This window comes from Desmodus rotundus, chromosome 2 (genome assembly GCF_022682495.2).
Source record: "Desmodus rotundus isolate HL8 chromosome 2, HLdesRot8A.1, whole genome shotgun sequence".
Classification (NCBI taxonomy): domain Eukaryota; kingdom Metazoa; phylum Chordata; class Mammalia; order Chiroptera; family Phyllostomidae; genus Desmodus; species Desmodus rotundus.
In genome coordinates, this window is record NC_071388.1 from 181348358 (window position 1) to 181369601 (window position 21244).

Sequence of the window (21244 nt, forward strand, 5' to 3'; positions counted from 1 at the left end):
GGCTGTGCGTTGTCGGGGGAGTTGTGGGGGGCGTGCCCCAAGAGCAACTCGTTGACGGTGGGGAGTTGCAGACTTCGGTCCCTGTTGGCCAGGGTCGGGTTGAGATGATGGGACAACTGCAAGATTTGGGGAGAAGAATCTTTCCTGTGCTCATTAAAAATTGTGTTTGTGCCCTGACTGGTGGTGCTCAGTGGGTTGGGCGTCCTCCCGGGAAAGGTTGCAGTTTGGTTCCCGACAGGGCACGTGACTGGCTTGCAGGTTTAGTCCCCAATTAGGGCGTTTCAGAGGCAATGGATGGATGTTTTTCTCCCTCATTCTCCTCTCTCAAATGAATATTTTTTAAAAGGTATTTGTGAGTGGTAGAAACAAGAAAAAGGGTGTTCTTTAGTACACGTTGTGTATGGGCTAAGTGTTTGGGGAGTTATGTTCCCCCAATTAATTTTAAATCAATCCTCACTATCTCACAATGTGACTGTATTTTGTAAACAGTGCCTTTACTGACAAGGTTTAATGAGGTCATCAGGGTGGGTCCTAATCCAGTATGACTGGTGTCTAGATTAGGACATGGGGAAAGACCTTGTGAAGACAGGTGGACATCTACAAGCCAGAGAAGCCTCAGACAAAAGGCCACACCTTTTTCTCCCAGTTTTCTTTTTAAAGGTTTATTTATTTTTACAGAGGGGAAAAGAGGAAGAGAAACATCAATGTGTGACATCAATTGGTTGCCTCTATCTCGCCCCCCAGTGGGGGCCTGGCCTGCAACTCAGGCGGGTGCCCTGACTGGGAAACTGGCCTCCCCTCATCTCCCAGGCCTTCAAAGGCCAGTACTGAGTCCACTGAGCACCACCAGCCAGGGCCTCCCAGTTTCTTGTCAGTCTAGATCAAGGGTTGGCAAACTTCTTAAAGGGTCAGATAGTAAATATTTTAGGTTTGCGGGCCATTTGGTCTCTGTCAAAACCAATCAATATTGCTGTTGTAGCATGAGCCAGCCGGAGACAATACATACATAAAGGAATGGGGCTGAGTTTCAAGAAGACATTGTTTATATACAGACGTTGTGTGGCCAGCCTGTTTTTTGCCAACCTCTGATCTAGACAGGGAACCATATTCCTCTCCTTTTAAAGAGAATTTTGGTTTATTAGCAATATTCTAGTCTTCTTAGTAGTTTATTAAATACACAACACAGAATATCAGTCAGCAAACGCTAACGTGATTAGTGTGAACCAGTCAACTCAGTGTGAGTGAACAGAAAGCAATGTTCTTGATCTTGATCCTCACCATGCCTACAGTATGCCCAGGGTGGGTAGCCAGTATACTTCCCTATGTATGAGGTCCTTATGGGTATAACAGAGCTGACTTTATAAGAATGAGCTCTAAGAACCAAAAAGTGACCATATTAACACTACTTTTAAAAATGACAGGTTTTAGAATAAAAATCGGGAGAATGCCAGTCAGTGCAGAATCAGGAAAAGCCTTTTAAAAGTGATGACAAAAACTTCAATGACATGTTTGGAGAAGATACCAGGTGTAAGAAGTGGCAAAACAAACTCTGGCCTAAAAGGGCCTTTATTACTAATTCTAGAAACAAATAATTAAAAGGCTGAAACAAAATGTGAGAACATTAGTATAATTGGCACCTCACTTTAGTGGAATGTATATGTAAATGGTAACAACAGGACAACTACAAGTTAACTCTCAAATTGTAGTTAAGAAAAAAACCAAAACATTTAAATCAGTCATCTGCAAAAATGACACAAACCAAAATATGTTTGGTTTTAGGAATACCCAAAATCTAATTAAGGTAATCTAGGCAGTAAGTGGAACATGGTTCTTGATAGAATCAATGGTAGATAAATGATGATAAATGCCCTGGTTAGGTAAGAGCCCTCTGGTTAAGATGAAATGTTAGCAGAGCAGCTTCCACTTACTTAATACAGAACACATAGTATGTGCCAGAAGCTTTACACACATTATTTTTTTAAGTTGTCACAATAGTCTATGGGGGAATTATTTATGAATAAGAAACTGAAGGTTAGAGATGTTAATTTGCCTAAAGTTACTACTAGGGGACAAAGCTATGATTCAAACACATACCAGAACTCTATAAATGGTGTTCTTAACAAACTAATTGCATTTTTCAAATGGATCATCTGTAGAACTTTATCGTGCAATATTTTAAAAGATATGCTTTAAAAAAATGTTCCATGGGCAAATCAGTTCGGAAATTCTGAGTATTTACTGGAGTATAGGCTATGTATGAGTCTTTATTATAAATCTGAACACCAAATAAAATAGCAAATGTATTGGATGACCTTTCTAGACCCTCTCTTTATCTTGTCCTTCCTCTTTCTAACTGCACAAAGTGAACAATTAGTGGAAAATGATACTTCACGATGTGGACTAGATATAGTAGGAGTTTATAATTACGGCGCTCAAAATGACTGATTTGAGGCTCAGCATTTAAAAATGAATGTTTTTATGTAACAAATTAAACAATGTTTTTTAAAAAACTAAACTTAAATACATTGGATAATAGTTATAGTAAAGAATGTGCTCTAAGAATGGGAATAAAAGCTATTTGGTTCCCTTTGGTACCACTAACTCAGAAGAACTTAGTTGTAAACAAGTAGGATGATGCAATCTATGACATAATTAAAACTGGGTAAACCACAACAGGTGTGTTCCTCAAAGAGTTTGCCAAGTATTTGTCCATGTCCATTAAAGCTACTGAGCAAATGGGTTGGCATGAATAGTTATGTCCTTAATGTGCACATCATTGAGAGGTCGGTATGTCTTCTCATTTACTGGTAACTTCTCCAATTCATCTAGAGTCTCCAGACCATCTATTACCCTGAAAGAGAAACAAGATAATGAAAATTTTCTCAGATTGAAACACAATATCCTAATACCTATATCAATTATAGTGTCCTTAAAAAAGGACCATGTCTCATAGTTCTTTGAATTCCCTAGTTGAGTGTACAATAAAATATTGATTTCATTTTCTACCATAGATATGGGCCAAAATTCAGAAACAAAAATTTGTTTTTATGCCCTTAGACAACAATAGCAATGGGTAGGAATATTCCAACCAAAGTACCTAAACATTGTATTCTGCCCCATTTATACAGTATACTACAATGGGGCCAATATAACTAACTAGTCAGATTTTATTTGCTACAGGAAATACCCAGAGAAAGTATGTAAGGATGACACTATTATTATAAATACTGCCCTACACTGAAGGTCCTTAAGTGGGACCTTTGATTGCTTTGTACTTGATTGCTTATATATGGTGTTTTGAATTTTTGCTTTTGGACAATAACAAAAAGTAATAATAAAAATAGAAGAGAAAATGAACAATTAAGCCCAGTTGCAGCAAGATCCCTTCATATTTCCATTAAAAAAAAGAAATATTGAGAGCTAGCCTTCAAATATGTTCTGAAGTTAGTTTAAAACATTTGCTTAAAAAAAGGTGGCTTTTTAGATTATACCTCTTAGTGCAACTCAAGTCAATTCTCAAACTATATGTATATTATGTATTTACATTCAGTTTTGGGACTCCACTAAAATGATACTGTAACCAAAACCTTTTGATTTTACTCCCAAACGTATGACAATTAAGGCCTTTAAATTATAAGTTTTAAAGGCTTTCCCACCTTCTAGGTCAGTAAGAGAAACAGAGGATACAGGAAACAGATCTCAGGCACATAAGAGCATGCAAACTGAGCTAAGTTAAGTCAAGTAACAGGGACATGGCCCTTTCAAGAACTAGTGGAAAGCTATATGCCATCTTCCCAGAAAAATATGCGTGTAAACAAAATACACAATTTCAAGAAGTTAATGGACCTAAGGTTAAGAATCTTTGTTCTAAACTCTACAGTTTTGTCACAATTCTAGTACGATAAGTCCTGGTAATTACTGATCAGTAATTCTGACAGTGGGTTAAGGGAGAAAATAAAAGGAAGGGAATCTGGATTACTTACACACACACAAAGAATTCTACAGGCTGTAATATTTCATTAATTGTTAATACTCTAAATTAGACATGTATAAGGAATGAAAAAGAAAGTTGTAGTCTTCTATTTTTAATTAGCCTAACTTGGCATTCAAATTATTAAATAAAACAAACTCTAGAACTGTGCCTTAGTTTGTTGAGCATAGTAAATATTTGTTGAATAAACAGAGAAATTGACAGCCTGCTGATTTATAAAAGCAGCTCCCAGGTAAACTTTATAATGGATATTCTGCCAGAGATTGCTAAATACCTCCCTAGGATCCAGTTTCCCTTTCTTACAGAAACCTCATTTCATTGAGAGCCTGGCTGAAAAACATTTCCTACTCTTCTTTGTAGGTAAGGATGGCCACATTGCAAAGTTCTGGGTCTTTTAAGAAAAGTCTTTAAAAAGGGGCAGACTCAGCTGCACAGGCACCGTTTGCCTTTACTCCTTCAGTCTGCCTGGAACACAGACGTCTGGAGCTGTGCTGCCCATATTACGATCATGTGGTCAGCTTGGGTAGAAGCAAAAGACAGTTGAGAAGGAAGACAGAGGCACCTAGAACATTGGTGACACCACCCCAGTCCATCTTGTTTAAGCCACAGTTTTTCAGATCTCTTAGTTGCTGCAAAATGCTATTCTCAGTGAAAACAGACACATTACTGTTAATTTGCATAATGAATCTGAAAAAAATTATTAGCCCCTCTTTTACAAAATCAAGAAATTGAGGTGCAGCAAGGTTATAACTTCTCAAGGTCACAGGGCTGGTAAGTGGTAGACTTAAATTCCAGCTATGTTTAGTTCTCGTACTGCTCTTTCAGTATTAGTTATGCTACTATCACAGCCACTCCTATGCATCTCTTACAATGAAATTCCAAAGAAGAAAACCATAACCAGAATACTCACTTTCCAAATACTGTGTATTTCATGTCCAAATGTGGCTGCTTGCCATAGGTAATAAAAAACTGAGATCCATTGGTATTTGGGCCATTATTAGCCATAGATACAACACCTCTAACATTGTGCTGAAAAAGTTAGACCAAAGTATTGTGTTTTTAAACAAATATTCCAAGTACAGAACTGAAACAAGACGCGCATTCTTTAACTTCCCAATATTTAAGGAACCAAGAAAACATTTAAACAGTTTCTACTTGGGCAAACCCAAATGTTCAGTTGCTGTATTATCGTTATCTCTGAAAACTTATGTGTAAATTGTTTACATATCAAATCGTATCCCCTAATTAATTTTATTTTCACTTTGGAGAAGTATAGTCACAAACACTTTTAGCAATACCACTTTTAGCACTGTTCCTTACGTTTATATTAAGGAACAGTGTGCTGGTATGAAATGATCAGGCAGACAATAAAACCAAAATCCCCATAATCTCTTCACACATACACTGGACTCTGGCTAATTTCTTTATCTGTAAAACTAGGGAGGTTGGACCAGTTCTGGGGTTCATTCATAATTCAAATGCTCACAAGGGTCAGCAGATAATGAATTGATAAATGGGCAGAATGTAAACATTAGGGAGTGATGGAGTCTGGCTAGACGAATAATATATCTCCTGCCTAATGGCATTAAAATTTTTTTTTAACTAATGGCCATAGAGAATGCATCTATGGATCTTCCGCCCATTGGCAGTTAGTTCATAACCCCAGGACTAGATGATCTAAGCAAGGTCTCTTCCAGCTCAATATTTGTGATACTATTTGTTATACAAGGGACTGTGTACAGGAATTAAAAGACTTTACTGATAAGATTGAAGACATGACAGACCCATGTTACAGGGAGGTGCCTCAATATAAAAATGCACTATAAATAACTTTAATGATTACTCTATCTTTAGTTATTTACCAGGGATACTAATGAGACAAGCAACAGAGATATGTATTCCCCAATTAATTTCTTTTTCACTTTGGAGAAGTACATACAACACTTTTAGCAATATCAATGTATAATAGATGCAGCTACATCAAGATATTAATGCTTTATTGTCTCCTTAAAAGGTGACTACCAATCAAATGTAACCTTTGATACACACAAGAATATATATACCATTTGTAATAAAGCAAGTACCATTAACTTATTTCTAAGCTTTAAGAATTAAAATTGAGTAAACTTGCATATGTTTCTGTGCTCCTCTCATGTAGTACCTTAGCTTCTCCAGACACTATTCTAATGTCTTTACACATGCCTACACAATATACACTTGATTCCTGTATGGGTCTTGAACATGGGTGTGAATTATGTGGATTCACTTATACACATATTTTCTTAAATCTGCGGTTGGTCTGCAGATTTGGAGAAAGAACTCTATGCATTGCATACACAGTCCCTTAATTTACATAAGAGACTTGAGCATCCTTGGATTTTGGTACCCACAGGGTTGGGGTGGGGGTATCCTAAAACCAATGCCCCATGGATACTAAGGGATAAAAGTCATACATGGATTTTCAACTACACAAGGAGTGTAGGTACCCCTACATTGTTCAAGGGTCAACTGTATTGTTTCCTTTTCCTTGTTTCTGAGCCCTATAAAATAGTATCATACTATTTTCCACTAGGCAATATTCTCTATACTTATTTTGTTTCTAAGGTTCCTACATGTATATGTAGCTGTAGTTCTGATTTTTTACTGCTGTATATTTCACTCCTGGATATACTACAATTTGTCCATTCTATGATCAATAGACATTTGGGTTGTTTCTAGCTCTTTGCTATTAAAATACTACTCTAGGAACACTTTTTTACATGTTTCCTGATGCACATATACATGTTTTCTAGGGTAAACACTTGGGAAAGGAATTGCTGGGTCAGGGTATGCAAATATTCAAACACATCCTCAACTCTGATATATAAAATAGTTATTCTAATCCTGGCTGCTTTGAGAATCAACAGGGAACCTTAAAATATAATCAAGGTCCTAATTAGTCCTACTGACTATTTTTCTCTATATTTGTGGGTAAGAGTAGGTAAGGCCCTAATTTTTAAAACTTACTGTTTTAAAGATAAGGCCCTATATTTTTAAAACTTACTGTTGAGTCTGTAACAGCCAAGGTTGAAAACCACTAGTATAGGATTACAGATGAGTGTTATGAAAGCTATCATTAATTAGTGCCTAAAAGGTTTTCTTTCTAATTCAGGAAAAGGATGACTTTGTAAATAATTTACTACCTCCTAACCTCAATTCCTATAACAAAGGTAGTATCTCTTTATAATAGAAAAGCAAAAACATAAAACAAATTACTCCTAGTCTGACCATTCAGAGATAAACACTGCAATAAATTTTTTTTCAGAAAATGTCCAGGGTATATTTTAATGTAACTGAAACATAATATACTAAATTGCTGATTGAGGGGAATTTGTCTCTTTTTTCTAATTATAAAATTATCATTCTATACAGATACTAAGCTTAAAAGACTACATAATGAAGTGTTAATGGATATTATTTCTAGAAAGTTGAACTGATTTTTTTTAAATAGACATGCATTGTTTTTTTAACTTTAGGAAAAAAATACAAGAAAATTCTTTTAAAGTTTTAGAAAGCCCTGGCTGGTGTAGCTCAGTGGATTGAACATGGGCCTGCAAACCACAGGGTCACCGGGTTGATTCCCAGTCAGGGCACATGCCTGGGTTGCAGGCCAGGTCCCCAGCAGGAGGCAAGCGAGAGGCCACCACACATTGATGTTTCTCTCCCTCTCTTTCTCTTTGCCTTCCCCTCTCTCTAAAAAATATAAATAAATAAAATCTTTAAAAAAAATAAAGAAGTAGTTTTAGAAAAAATATGATAAAGATGATAAAAATCCCTAATTTTAACATGATAAAGAAATATTTATATGTACTTCTCTTTAATCTCACAGAGCTCTACTGTAGACATTAAGTAACATTAATAAAGGAATATTCAAACATCCAACAGATGATGATAAAAGTTGGAGATTGATAACGGCAATATTGCAGCCAGAAGGTCTAATAGTCTTTCCTCCCCACTCTCAAAAAAGGCTAGTGGTTCATGTCATTCAGTATGAATTTTACAGTGAGACATTAAGCACCTTCAGTACAATATATTACTGATTAAACATTTCAGGCTGGACCCAAAGATGAGCTCATTTAATATCAAGATCCATGTGATGGTGAGATTCCAGAATATATTTTAGGCTAGACCTGCTATTTATATTTTCTCTCTGATATCATTTATCAGGTGTGCAGAAACTCCAAAAAAAAAAAATGTATATCTGTTTACTAATGATGTTAACTTGTGTTACTACAACATATGTATCAAAGTTTCCAAGTGTATACATGACATGAGAAAATAATTTTGAAGCATTGGGGATGTACCTTAAGATATTCACTGTATTCATCCTCAAATTTCTTGCCCCAGATACTGTTACCTCCTCTTCCAGTACCTGTATTACAAAACAAATAAAAGTAGCTAAATAGAGAATGGGTTTATTTTCTAAAACTTAAGGGCTGGTTTAAAGTATAACTCTTTAAATATAAATAAAATGTGATTCATCCTCTCTTTTCTTGTCTATTTTTTATTGTATTCTTTCTCATTACCATTTAGATAAGCCCGCTCTTCCTCAAATTTCATTTTATAAACCAGAAAAATAAAATATCTCTATAAAAAACCCTCCTTATCATTATCATTCATATTTTAGAGCTAGTTGCTAGTAGCTTCAGCTTAAAAATTGCTTGTTATTATAAGATAGACCAATTAGAAAAACTCTACATGCTTTTATTTTTCTGTTCTTTGTCTACCCCCCTTCTTCACACTATATACCCACTTCTCTATATTTTAATGGAGGAACTTACCTGTGGGATCTCCTGTTTGAACCATGAAGCCCTTTATATTTCTATGAAATATACAGCCATTGTAGTAATTACTGGCACAAAGAGCCAAGAAATTCTGAAGAGAGTAAAAATAATGATTGAGAAATGATGTAGCAGAAACACTTAAGATAAAGAATTAACTGTATTTACTGAAAACACTATAACAGCATATTTAAACTATGTCTTTTAGGCATTACTTTGGATGATGTTGCTTCCCTGCCCAAAGCACCTTAAAGGCTTCCTTCAGTTTTTGGAATAAAATACAAACTCCTAAGCAGGACCTAATAAGTCCTACATGACCTCGCCTACCTCTACATATCATATGATAATGACCTCTTCCATGTTGCTTACTGTGTTAACCCCATCAGCCTTCTGAAAATTCATCCCAAAGAGATGGGCTTTCGCATCTTGAGGTCTTTGTACCTGCTATCTCTATACCTGGAATGTTCTTTTTATATATCTTTTCATGGAGATGCCTTCATTACCTTTCATACTCAGTTTAAGTATCAATATCTTGGCTAGGCCCGCCCTCAGCTTCTTTTAAATAATTCCCCATTTCTCTCTCTCTCTCTCTCTCTAAAATATTTTATTTATTTATTTATTTATTTTTAGATAGAGGGAAAGGGAGGGAGAAAGAGAAAGAAGCATCAATGTGTGGTTGCCTCTCACTTACCCTCTCCTGGGGAGCTGGCCCGCAGCCCAGGCACGTGCCCTGACTGGGAATCAACCCAGCAACTCTTTGGTTTGTAGGTTGGCATTCAATCCACTGAGCCACACCAGCCAAAGCCCCCGTTATTCTCTATTTCAATATTTTATTACCTTCAAGGCATTATTACCATCTACAATTACTTTTTTTCTAGAATAAATCTCCCCCCACCCCCTGCCTATCTTCTCACCTAGAACATTAGCTCCACGAGAGCTAATGTCTCTTGTTCATCATTGTATTCCCAGACACTTTCAAGACAGAATTTCATAAGTAGCTGTTGAACGATATATATATGTGTATATATATATAGTTGACTCTTCTTCCTTCTATCCTTGTCATTTAAACAAGTGAAATAATGTAAGAGACAGTTCTCTTACCTGATATCTAATGATTACTTATATTTCCTATGAAAAAATGAGCCAGAATAAAAAGATACCAGCCAGTCTATCTACCCTTCGACATCAGGAAGGGTAATTGGAAATTAAGCCAGAAATTATGATGGCTGGTTTTTCCTGACAATGGTTTTATACAAAAGTGGGTTTTTTTTCCTTTTTTTGGATGTTGTTGATTTTTAAAATTATTTAATTTCAAAATGGTTATCCTGTTTCATTAACTCATTTTTTAATTGGTACATGACGGTACTCACTTCACAGGTTTTGGGTGTCCTCTCACAGAAGATTTCTATTTTAATATCACCTACATCTGTATGCAGTGTTACCGACTAAAAAGGAGAAAGAATGCAAGAACAAATGAGGTTTCTTCAGGGGACTTTATGCACTGTATGATTTCCCTAACTAGATATTAAAGATGACAATCTAAATAAAAATAGAAATACTGTTTCAGAGAAGACCTGTCCACACAGCAGCTCTGAGAAATCAAGTTGTATTCCTTCAATATTTACTTCATCAGTAGAAAAAAACTCCAGAAGATAAATATAAAGGTTAGGTTAAAGTGGTATTTATGCTAAAAATTAAGGAGCAAATATTGTGATGGAAGTAATTATTTTAAGTTTGAATTTTTCAACAGTAAAAATAAAAACAACTGTAATGTCAGAACTATTTATTTAAATGGCATTCACCATCATTAATGTTTACTGAAAATGGTAAGAGAATGACTTGTGAAACAATTTTCACCATTTCCCTTATGTAATTTAATAATGAGTGACAGGGTTAAAAAATTATTCCTTTCTCAACTAAAGACAGGACATAAAAAAATCCATGTTTCTAGAATCTAAATGTGCAGAGGTAACCACAGTACTTTTTTTTCTTGGTTCTCTTTATTCTGGCTTTTTGTTTGCTTTATCTGTTACTCTGGTAGCTTGAATGCTCCTTTTGTAATCCCTTTGCAGGAAGAAGGAAAATTATTATTTTGGGGCTTCCTTTTACATTTCTCTTCTTATTATAATAGTATCTAGCTGTCAGAGAGTATGGCCAGGTTGAAAACACAAAGCAGAAGTTTGTGTGTCGGGGGGGGGGGGGGGCATTATTCTAGTTGCTGTCTACTTCCAGCTCAAGCTGCCCACCTTAGATACAGAGCAAAAGTTTCCAATTATAATTTCAACACCTGGGCTATACCCTTCTGCTCCTCCTCCTCCCCATTTTCATCTAGATCTACCCTGTAATCAATCTTTTTCTATAAAAGGTAAATTCTGCGAGTTTTAAGTGAAAATATAAATTAAAAAAGTAGTTTTGCTTTTTGTTGTGAACCATTTTTCACTGTATGCTTCTATAGCTTATCACTTCCCTGTCTTGCCATTGATATTTCCATGCAGTTTTATTTCCCTTGACTGAATTTCTAAAAATTATTTATAATGAAAGACAGTCATAAGAATTCTATAAAACTTACCATTTTTCTTCTTGATGGTTACTGTTACTTAATTTCTCACAGTCTTAACGAGAGAAGCTCAAAAACGAATCTCCATTCCCAAAAGAAAAAATAATTAAGTTCATTTTTCTCTCTTACCTCATACATGCTTATTTTTACTGCATATGTAAAAGAGAAAGTCTCGAAGAGCAGCCCCCTCCCCCAAGTAATAAAACTCCGGTCATGGAAGTGATGAAGAGATGCTACCCGACTTAAGCTTCTCAACCTCCTACTTCCCCTGTTCACTCTTCAAGAGCCTTCTTGCAAGTCCTCCAACAAGCTGACCATCATACATTACGCCCTTGGGTCTCTTGGCTCCCAAGTCAGGTCTCAGGGACTTGACAACTCTATTTTAAAATGCCTGGATCCTAGTACTTTCCCTATTTTCTTTTCCCCATAACACTTATCTCTAATATACCACCTACTTTATTAATTTAAGTGTGTTTTCAACATCACCTTCTCCATCCTGAACTCACTTGGATTAGCCCAAGAACTAAAACACCCCTCCAAGTCAAACGCTCTCCAAGTCCATGAAGAATGAGCACATTACTCCATACTTACTTGCCCACTTCGGTAAGCACAGCTGTTGCTAAAACTTTCAGAAAAGGTGAATTGCAGATGCCCCCCAAAGGTGTGTAGATTCGAAATTAGTTTCTTCAGGCCACCGGAAGCCGAGCACCGGACCCATTAGAGAGAACGCCTCTCGCGGGCTCGCCTTCGCCGCCGCCCCTCTTCTAGCTCAAACCAAGACAAATAAGAACTAGGGATACGATATAATTTATCTCCACCGGGAACACTTTTGACAGTGAAAGGAAGCTCCTTTAACATCACTAGCACAAGACTCCTGACCCGGAACTACTTTAGGCAACCTCTAGCGGTTCCTCGGGCTCAGCGGTAAAATGGGAAGGACCACTTCCGTCCCGCTCCTCTCCCCAGCCTACTCCCACAATGCTTTGAGGTACCGCGCGGTTTGGAAGTGACGCTCGAAGAGTCTTTCCAGGTCTGGTGAGTCTTGAGCTTTTTAAGTTTACTGCGGGCCGTGGTTCCTGTAGGCTGTGGCTGTTTTCGTAGTGCTCCCTCAACAGGGGGCAGGAGAGGAGATGGCGGCAGAAAACTGGTTTGCCGCATGAGAGCACGGGACGCTTGGAGTAGGGGCCTTGAGTCAAGGGCTCACCGGCTCTGCCACCTGGGCTCGCTCTTCATTATCACGGCAATGGCCTGAATGTAGGCGGGGGATTGTAAAAAGGTGCAGTTTGCAGGCTGTAAAGTGGGACCTACTTCGAAACAAACTGTGCTGACTGTAGGTCACGTATTGTCCCCAGCTTTACGTTTAAATCATGTGACACCATGAGCCTGGCATTTCCAGTTCTTAAGAGGTCTAAGTTTGTTACACAGCTGTCTGTGGCTGTGGGAGGTCAGTATGGTTTTAGAGTCGGTGCTCTTATTCAACATGCCGCGCCGCCTCCCATTGTTAACTGGCATCAAGCGACTCGTTTCCTAATCTGAAATGAGGGGCGTTCTGTTAATTACAAGGGCTCTTTCAAATGTAACAATAAGTAACACAGGGATGGATGGCCCACTAAAGTTTCACTTTCGGTCTTGCCAGATTTAGAAGAGTTTGGAGAGTGGAATACTATCAGGACGTGAAATATGGAAAGTGAAAGTAGTATAAGGACTTTAGTCGATCTTCCTGGACCCTAGGCCCGACTGGTTAACAGAGGCGCCACATCACTTCAAATCATATATTGAATAAGTACCCACATCTCATATTAAATATTTTAGCTGTAGAAATGTTTTAAAAATTGCTTTTGAAATCATTGGATTATGAATATTTAAATTTACAGCTGGCTGTGCTTTCTCTTTAATTATTGTGCATACTATAGTATGAATTGCTTTTCTTCAAAAACTAAGTGTTCGTGGATACCAATTTTAAGAATGGAGTTGCCGGTGTTATCTTTTGTGGATACAACTGTCTAGAGGGCTTACAGAGGGCACCCTGTCCAGAGGGCACTCTGCCACCTTAGAGCCTAGCCTTCGTGTAGCAGGTGTTGGTTCAGAGGCAGCAGCTCTGCCTTTTCCTGCCTTGACCCTACCCACTTGCAGTGACATGTCTGTGTATCTTATGAAGCACTTAACGATTTATATATATTGTTATTTTTTTTGATAAAGTACTTTTTCATACTAATATATACCACCTGAACTCCAAATTCTGCTGTGATGTGGGAGGGGGACTGTCAGTGTGTGCAGTAAGCATTTAGTGCTGGCCTGTGTTGGTGATACTGAGATACATAAAGGATAGTTCCTGTTTTCCGGTAGCAGTAGTATACTGGGGAGACAGACAGACAGGAATATAATATCAGGGTGCAAGGGCAGAATGGGGCCAGACAGGGAAGAGGGAGACACTGAAAAGGAAGGTTTGTCAAGAAAGGCTTTATTTAGAAAGTTGAAGGGGATTTGGAAGGGAGGGTAATATTTAGAGAAATGGAGAGGTCAGGAGAGAGGTTGAAATGGGGATGAGAAGAACAAGAACAAGGGTGTGGTAGGGGCTGGGGAGAACGTGGTAAACATTTGTGTATTGTGTACCAGGATTGTGACAGGTGACTCATACATATTAATCCATTTGCTCCTGGACGGTCTGTAAAGTCGGTTGTAGTGTTTCCATTTTATACATGAGGAAGCAGGCTCAGAAAGGTTAAATAACTTACCTAAAATACCGTGTGCTGGTAAGTGGCAGAGGCAGTATCTGAAACCAGGTATGTATGACTGTAGCTCCTTTGCTCATGTTTTGCAAAGGTCCAGGCCCAAAGTGTACATTTGTACCATTTTCTGTATTTTGACTTCAGATACTCAATTTTACCTGATTTCTGCATGTTGCCATCTCACATACGGCAGCTCCCCACAACAGTGCGGCTTGTTCAATCCCTGATCCACAATCCTTCCTGTTCATACATGGATTTGAAGGCTCTCCTTTCCTCCTTGAATGACTTTGCATCCCTCTCATTTGCTGAGAGTTGGGACAATGTTGGATTACTGGTGGAACCAAGCCCACCACACACTATAAACACACTCTTCCTGACCAATGACTTGACCGAACAAGTGATGGAGGAGGCGCTGCAAAAAAAGGCTGATTTCATTCTCTCCTACCATCCACCTATTTTCCGACCCATGAAACACATAACCTGGAAAACCTGGAAGGAGCGCCTGGTGATCCGGGCTCTAGAGAACAGAGTCGCTGTTTATTCTCCTCACACAGCCTATGATGCTGCACCCCAGGGAGTCAACAGCTGGTTGGCTAAAGGGCTTGGTGAGAAGCCTCTTTGTCTGTCATGTGTCATATTTTTGCCTATAAATACTTTGAAATTTTAGAATGTCTTTGCAGTAGAATGTTAACTGCTTTAGGTGTGGGACCATTATTCTATGTTTACATAATATATTTAAAAATAATGTTGCTGAAATCTGGCAGTTAAATTGAATTTGAAAAATAAAATTATTATTATTGTTGTTCATGAATAAGGAGAACATAGGAAATCCTCACTGCTCCACTCAGCTTTGATTCCTGACTCATGTAGTACAGTTACCTACCACTTAAGTACTCCAAAGTGCTTGTTAAATTGAATTGAAAGCTCAGGCTTCTCCAGAATATACTTAATATATCACTCAAATAGACATCAGAGTTTCAATGAGGGAATTCAGCATATGTGTTTTAGCTTTATTTTTAATAAGTCTTTTTAGTTTACTCACTCATTTTTGGCCTGAAGCTTTTATCAGGATATAATCTGGATTGATGTAGTCAGGTGGATATGAGCATTTGCACCCTGAGTCTGTCTTGTCCAAATGTTTTTGATATTTAAGAGTCTCCTGGAAAATAATTCTGAAAATACATTTGATTTTGTGTATCTGTATTAAATCCCTCATTTTGGGTACTGTTGGATGTATGTGTAATGGATATATATGTGTGTGTGTATATAGTGTATAAGCATCTGAGAATGAACTTTTAAAAGAATACTAATTTTTATGTTTTGCCCATAATAGATTACCTTTTTAATTTAAAAAGACCACAAAAACTCCGTTTTCCTACAATTTTTTTCTAGGAGTTTGCACCTCCAGGCCCATACATCCTTCCAAAGCACCTAACTACCCAACAGAGGGAACACATAGAGTAGAATTTAATATTGACCACACCCAGGACCTGAACAAAGTCATTTCTACAGTGAAAGGAATTTCAGGTGTTTCTGTCACCTCTTTTTCTGCTAGGTCAGTATATTTTTCTCTTTTTTGGTGAATATTTATTTGTTAAGGATCTTCCTTACAAATTCTGTAATTCTGGCACTGAGGTTTGAAACAAATTATTTTCTCTGGCATGGGTTTACAAAACTGTGTGCTTCTCATTTGGGTCCTCAAGGAGGAGAACTACAGGAGCTTTTGAAAATAATAATGATAACACTATTTCCTGGATAGGAGGGACTACACTGCATGTATCATATACGTATTTCTCACATTCCTGGTAATGGTGAAAAGTAGTTGTTTTTACTTTAGGGTATAGGCATACCCCGGAGATACTGTGGGTTTGGGTCCAGACAAGCATAACGGAGTATAGTAATAAAAGTGAGTTGTAATCTTTTTGCAGGTGGAGGGTCTTGCCTTCATTTTATAAAAAAGCACAATACCTCTGAGGCTCCTCTGTATATAGATAAAACCTGGTGACATACTGATAACATGGGTTTACTTTTATCAGTTCCCAGCAAATCAGCAATTCCCAAGCCCTTTAAAGGAGAAATATGTAACAGTGCCTCTCATAAGAGGCATTTATTTATTTAGGACAGGTACCAAAATGTTGCCTCATAGGAGATTTTCTTTTCAGTTAATTTATCCTATAAAAGATAAGTTAGCCCTGGCCAGTGTGGCTCAGTGGATTGAGTGTCGGCCTGTGGACCAAAAGGTTGATGGTTCTATTCTTAGGGCACATGCCTGGGTTGTGGGCCCAATTCCCAGCTGGGGTGTGTGAGAGAACCAATCAGTGTTTCTTGCCCTCTCTTTCTCCCTCCCTCTCGCTCTCAAAATAAATAAAATAAAATTTTTAGAAAGACAAGTTATACAAACCTAGGATTTAATAATTGTTTAAAAAACAGATAAATATAATGACTTTTTAATAAAATGGAACTCTGTCAGGCTATACCAAAAAGTGACTTTTTTTGATGAGTTGCTTAAGTGTAGATATCTCATAGTAAAACCATTGCAAATGTCCTCTAACAGCACTGGAGAATTTCAAGAATCTCAAGAACAATTATTTATAGGATTTTGCATAGATTCTAGTCATGGATTTCCTTTACCATATTGAAATACTGTGTAAGTGCTGACATTAAAAGAAAATTATACAAGTAAAGCATAAAAAAATTAAACAGTACAAAAATCCTCCTTGTCCCTTCTACTCAGTCCCAGTATCTTCAACTCAAACCACCTTTTTCCTTGCTTTCAGAAAAGTGGGGATCTTTCCAAGCTCATATAAAGACATGAAGAACTGTATAGTTTTGTTTTATTCATTGTTCTCTTAATTAAATAGTAGGATGTATTTAACTTTTTACTAACAAGATATCTTAGAGATCTTTCCATGTAGGTATATAAGATCTCTTTAACTGCTGAGTAATGTTTCTTACGGATGTACTGTCGATTCTTTAAGCATTCCTCTTCCTTACTGATGGACTTAAAAAAAAAACTGGTGCATATTTAGTTTGGTTCTGGTTTTACTGTATTACAGGTAGTATCTGGATTTTACTATCAGTCGGGCCCAGTCATTTTTTTTTTGCTTTTTATTTTCAAAGCTCCACAGATGATTACAGTATTGACAACTACACGTCCAGATTATATTTTAAGGTGCCATTTAGTTCTACAATAGAATTTTATATTTAGAGTTTATGATTAAATACAAAACTTTCTTTAAAAAATATTTTTCCCCCCCGCCCTTTTCCAAAGAGAGTAGGAAGTGAGGAAGGAAGAAAGACAGGGAGAGAGGTATCAACAGATCGGTTGCCCCTTGCACACCCCAACTCATGTGCCCTGACCAGGAATGGAACCGGCAGCCTTTCAGTTTGCAGGCTGGCACTCTGTCCACTGACCCTCACCAGCCAGGGCCAAAACTTTCTTGATGCCGGTCTTTCTGGAAAGGCTCTACAACATTGCTTCTCAAAGGGTGATTCAGGGAACACTTGCATCATTGTTAATAGGGTACTTATGAAAAATGTAGATTTTTGGCTTCATCCCAGGTCTATGTAATTAAAATGGGGTTTTCCTGAGGATCTGTCCAGGAAATTCTTGTATGCAGTGATGTTTGAAAATTAACTTTTCCAGGGCTTTAAAAAGAATGCAGTTTGCCTCACCCCATTCATATGTTGTGTTTCACTGGATCTGTAAAAGGGTCCAGCAGCTGTCATTTTAGGAGGCAATCCATGACTGGGTTAAGAACAGTTAGAGCAGTGATTTCAAGGTGAGGTCCTTGGGTCAATAACGTCAGCATCACCGGGAACTTGCTAGAACAGTAAATTCTCAGACTCCACCTAGACCTACTGAATCAGAACTTGGGGTAGGGCCCAGCAGCCTGTGATTTAAATTACAAGGTAATTTTGGTGCATTCTAAAGTTTGAGAAACACTATTCTAGAAAATAATTTGGTTTCAGATTAAATCCTAAATTCCATATAAATCTAATCTATTGTAGGAGATTGTAAAAGACAGATTATTTAAAATACATTTTGTTTATATTTATCCTAAACAGTGAGTGACTTTTTTTCTAGGACTGATGATGAAGAACAAACACGGATCAGTTTGAATTGTAGTCAGCAGGCATTGGTGCAGGTGGTAGCTTTTCTTTCCCAGAACAGTCAGCTTTATCAGAAGACTGAAATTCTGTCACTGGAAAAGGTAATAAAAATATCTTATATCGCTGAGCATTTTTGTTTGGCAAATTCACTTGCAAATTGTTAGATCAATAGGCTATTAACTGTTATCTGAAGAAGTACAAAGTGATGATGAGGGCATAGTCCCTGGAAAGTATATTCAGAAAGGGAGACATTCCAGGAATAGAATAATGTTGGTCCTTGCCTCATTGGGCTGTTGTAACAAAATACCACAGACTGGATAGCTTATAAACAAATTTATTTCTCCCAGTTCTGGAGACTGAAAAGTCCCAGATCACGGTACTGGCAGGTTTGGAGTGGTGTCTGGTGAGAGAGCCCACTTCTAGTTCATAGGTATGCCTTTTACGTCCTCACATGCTGGGGGGCACTAGGGATCTCTCCAGACTCTCTTATAATGCACAAATTCCATTTGTGTGGGTTTTACCCTCATGATTTAAAGCACCTCCCAAAGGCTTCCCCTCCTAATACATTTTGGGGTTAGGTTTTCAACATGAATTTTGGGAGAACAGAAACATTCACACCATAGCTGTAGACTTCAGGGATAGAGACTCAGTTATAGAGTTATAGGTTTGTTCTCTCACTTTATGCCCTCTGCCCGAACCCTTTTAGTCACTCCTTTAACTTAACAGCCGTTTGTATGATGATTCCTATGTTCATAGACATTTTCCATTTACAGATCCCACAAATATTTCAAATAATAATAAATACATACAAATATTGACCTTATCCTCACTTTTCTTTTTTCTGCTTCATCAGTGGCATCATCATTTACCTTATTTTCCAAGTTTCCACAACTCTCCCTGCCCCTATAAATCCAAGCCCTGCTGTTTCTGTACCCAAATCTATGAAACATTTCTCCTCTCTATTTACTTTGCCACCACAGAAGTGAAAACTTTCAATATTCCCTCACTTGGAATGTGAGTGATATACTAAGTGAGCACACACAGGAGACAATGCAGACTTAGTGTACAAAGCGTTTCAAGACTGGCCGTGGCCCGCATCTCCAGCTGCTTCTCGGTCACCATCCCCTGCTCTGCACACCAGTGATACTGCTTTTGGATCTGTCCTCGGTGTGTTCCCTCACACTTTGACACCTTTGTACATGTTCCCTGGTTAGAATGCCTTTCCACCTCTCACCCTCTCCCTGTCCTTCCATACTGCCCTTGATGTCACTTCTCTTTCAACTCCTTTCTTGTCTGTCTGCAAGACTCAAGTTCTTGTAAAACCTTTGATTCTACTTTTTCCAAGTATCCTCACCCCCAAGACCCATTTCATTTATTTTGTAATTCCTTTGTGCCCTCGTAAAATAGTACCTGCCTTATATCTAAACATGTTTATTATTATTTATTTAAATATCAGCCTTACCAGGAGACTATGATCTCCTAGAAGTCAGAGAGTATTTTTGTGAGATTTGGGTACAAACGTTAGCCTGGAGCTGGCAGCAGTGAGCTCACAGTGTGCATGTTACATTGATCTCAGCACTTGCTGTTCCATAGGTTTGCTTTCTAGGACTGATGACGGACAGTTTTTCTAACTTCTCTTTCTCCTCAGCCTCTGCTTCTGCACACTGGAATGGGGCGGTTGTGCACACTGGATGAACCCGTCTCCTTGGCAACCATGATTGAGCGAATCAAAAAGCACCTAAAACTGTCACATATTCGCCTTGCTCTTGGGGTAGGGAAAACCTTAGGTAAATGTCTCTTTTATTTATCCAGTATACATACTGTTAATGTTGGGCAAAAGCTGAAACACTTGACTATTACTGTAAGTGAAAGAAAGCCTGTTAGCAGTCACAAGAATGACTGACTGGTTTGTTATCAGTTAGGGTAGTCTAGGCCGTGCTGTGGTAAACATCTCATTGGCTTCGACAAGATTTATTTCTCCATCACACTGTTCATCTCAAATCAGTAGGGGAAATATGCCCATTGTAGGCTGGTTGCTGTTGCAGAGGGAAAGTTTTGGAGAGTCTTAATCATTGTAGCCTAGAAGTGAACTTCTGTTTAACTCATAGTCCAGAGTTAGTCACATTGCCCAATCTAACCCAAGTTGGGCATGAAGTACCATCCTACCATGTGCTGGGAAATTATGGCAGATCTAATTGCCATGCAGATCTTGGCATTTTACATTTCTGGTGATATTTTAAACTGCAGTGCTACTAAGCGAATTGACTCACTGCAGTTCCTGAGTGTTGTAGACACGGTCTGGTCTTTTCCCATTATTTTTGAGAACAGAAGGAATGAACAGGACATTTGTTGGACCCCTGCAGTTTGCCTAGCACTGTACTGAGTGTCTGAAGTATGTGGGCTCCTACGGCAAAGGAGACCAGAGGTCATGAGTGTGAATTCTGAGTGTCTTGGGTTCAAATTTATCCGTCCTATTTGCTGCATGATTTTGACTAGTTATTTAACCCCTTTGTGTCCTGGTAGCCATGTCTGTAAAAACTATCAGTAATAAAAACCTAATTCAGCGAGGTAGATGTGCGTAATCCAAGTGACAGGGCACAGTGACTGGTACACATTAAGTGCGGCAAATTCTAGCTGTTAGCCCTGTTGTAGGTATTAGTGTTCCCATTGCACCAGTGAAAATAGTGACGTTCAGAGAGTTAAGCAACTTATCCGAAAGTCCATAGTTGGATCAAATAACTCATAATAATTAATTTCCAAAGAAAGTAGATGGAAGAGGTGGTATTGGACTTCTGATCCAACTCCGGAGCCCGTCCTTTGAAATAGCACTATTGCAGTCTAGGATGACCACTAATGAAGTGTCCATCCTGGAAACATAAGAGCTAAATACTTGTTAGATTTTGCTTGAAAGTTTGTGTTATTTCACTCTTTTAAGGATGCTCTATTTAAAGTAAATACAGTATTTAACAATGTATCAAATCCATTTGTAGCATTCCTCTTACTAGCCCTTTTAGTTCCTCTGCTTCCTCACCTG

At 38.0% G+C, this 21244-nt stretch overlaps 2 protein-coding genes across 9 annotated transcripts in view; one reads left to right on the forward strand and one right to left on the reverse strand.

Moving 5' to 3' along the window:
- Window positions 1-2459: 2459 nt before the first annotated feature.
- On the reverse strand, window positions 2460-12256 carry PPIL3 (peptidylprolyl isomerase like 3). 2 transcript variants are annotated; one of them, XM_024563753.4, is made up of 7 exons: window positions 11960-12256; window positions 11381-11450; window positions 10182-10256; window positions 8812-8905; window positions 8335-8402; window positions 4902-5020; window positions 2460-2851 (listed from the first exon to the last, which is right to left on the reverse strand). In XM_024563753.4, the coding sequence occupies exons 2-7, from the start codon at window positions 11381-11383 to the stop codon at window positions 2725-2727; spliced, it is 486 nt and encodes a 161-aa protein (XP_024419521.1). In that variant the 5' UTR covers window positions 11384-11450; window positions 11960-12256; the 3' UTR covers window positions 2460-2724. The 2 variants fall into 2 exon arrangements, with proteins under 2 accessions (XP_024419521.1, XP_024419522.1); XM_024563754.4 differs by lacking the exon at window positions 10182-10256 and having other exon boundaries at window positions 11960-12252.
- Window positions 12257-12283: 27 nt separating this feature from the next.
- The window catches only part of NIF3L1 (NGG1 interacting factor 3 like 1), a 35463-nt gene continuing 26502 nt past the window's right edge, over window positions 12284-21244 (forward strand). For 2 of the 7 annotated variants that reach the window (XM_045198038.3, XM_045198037.2), the window contains exons 1-5: window positions 12285-12403; window positions 14242-14702; window positions 15490-15652; window positions 18185-18311; window positions 19859-19997. In XM_045198038.3, the coding sequence (XP_045053973.2) occupies window positions 14267-14702; window positions 15490-15652; window positions 18185-18311; window positions 19859-19997 (865 nt within the window). In that variant the 5' untranslated portion in view covers window positions 12285-12403; window positions 14242-14266. Of the gene's footprint in view, window positions 12404-13004; window positions 13152-14241; window positions 14703-15489; window positions 15653-18184; window positions 18312-19858; window positions 19998-21244 lie in introns of all 7 variants that reach the window. The other 5 variants (XM_024563751.3, XM_071220685.1, XM_024563749.4 and 2 more) reach the window with 5 other exon arrangements.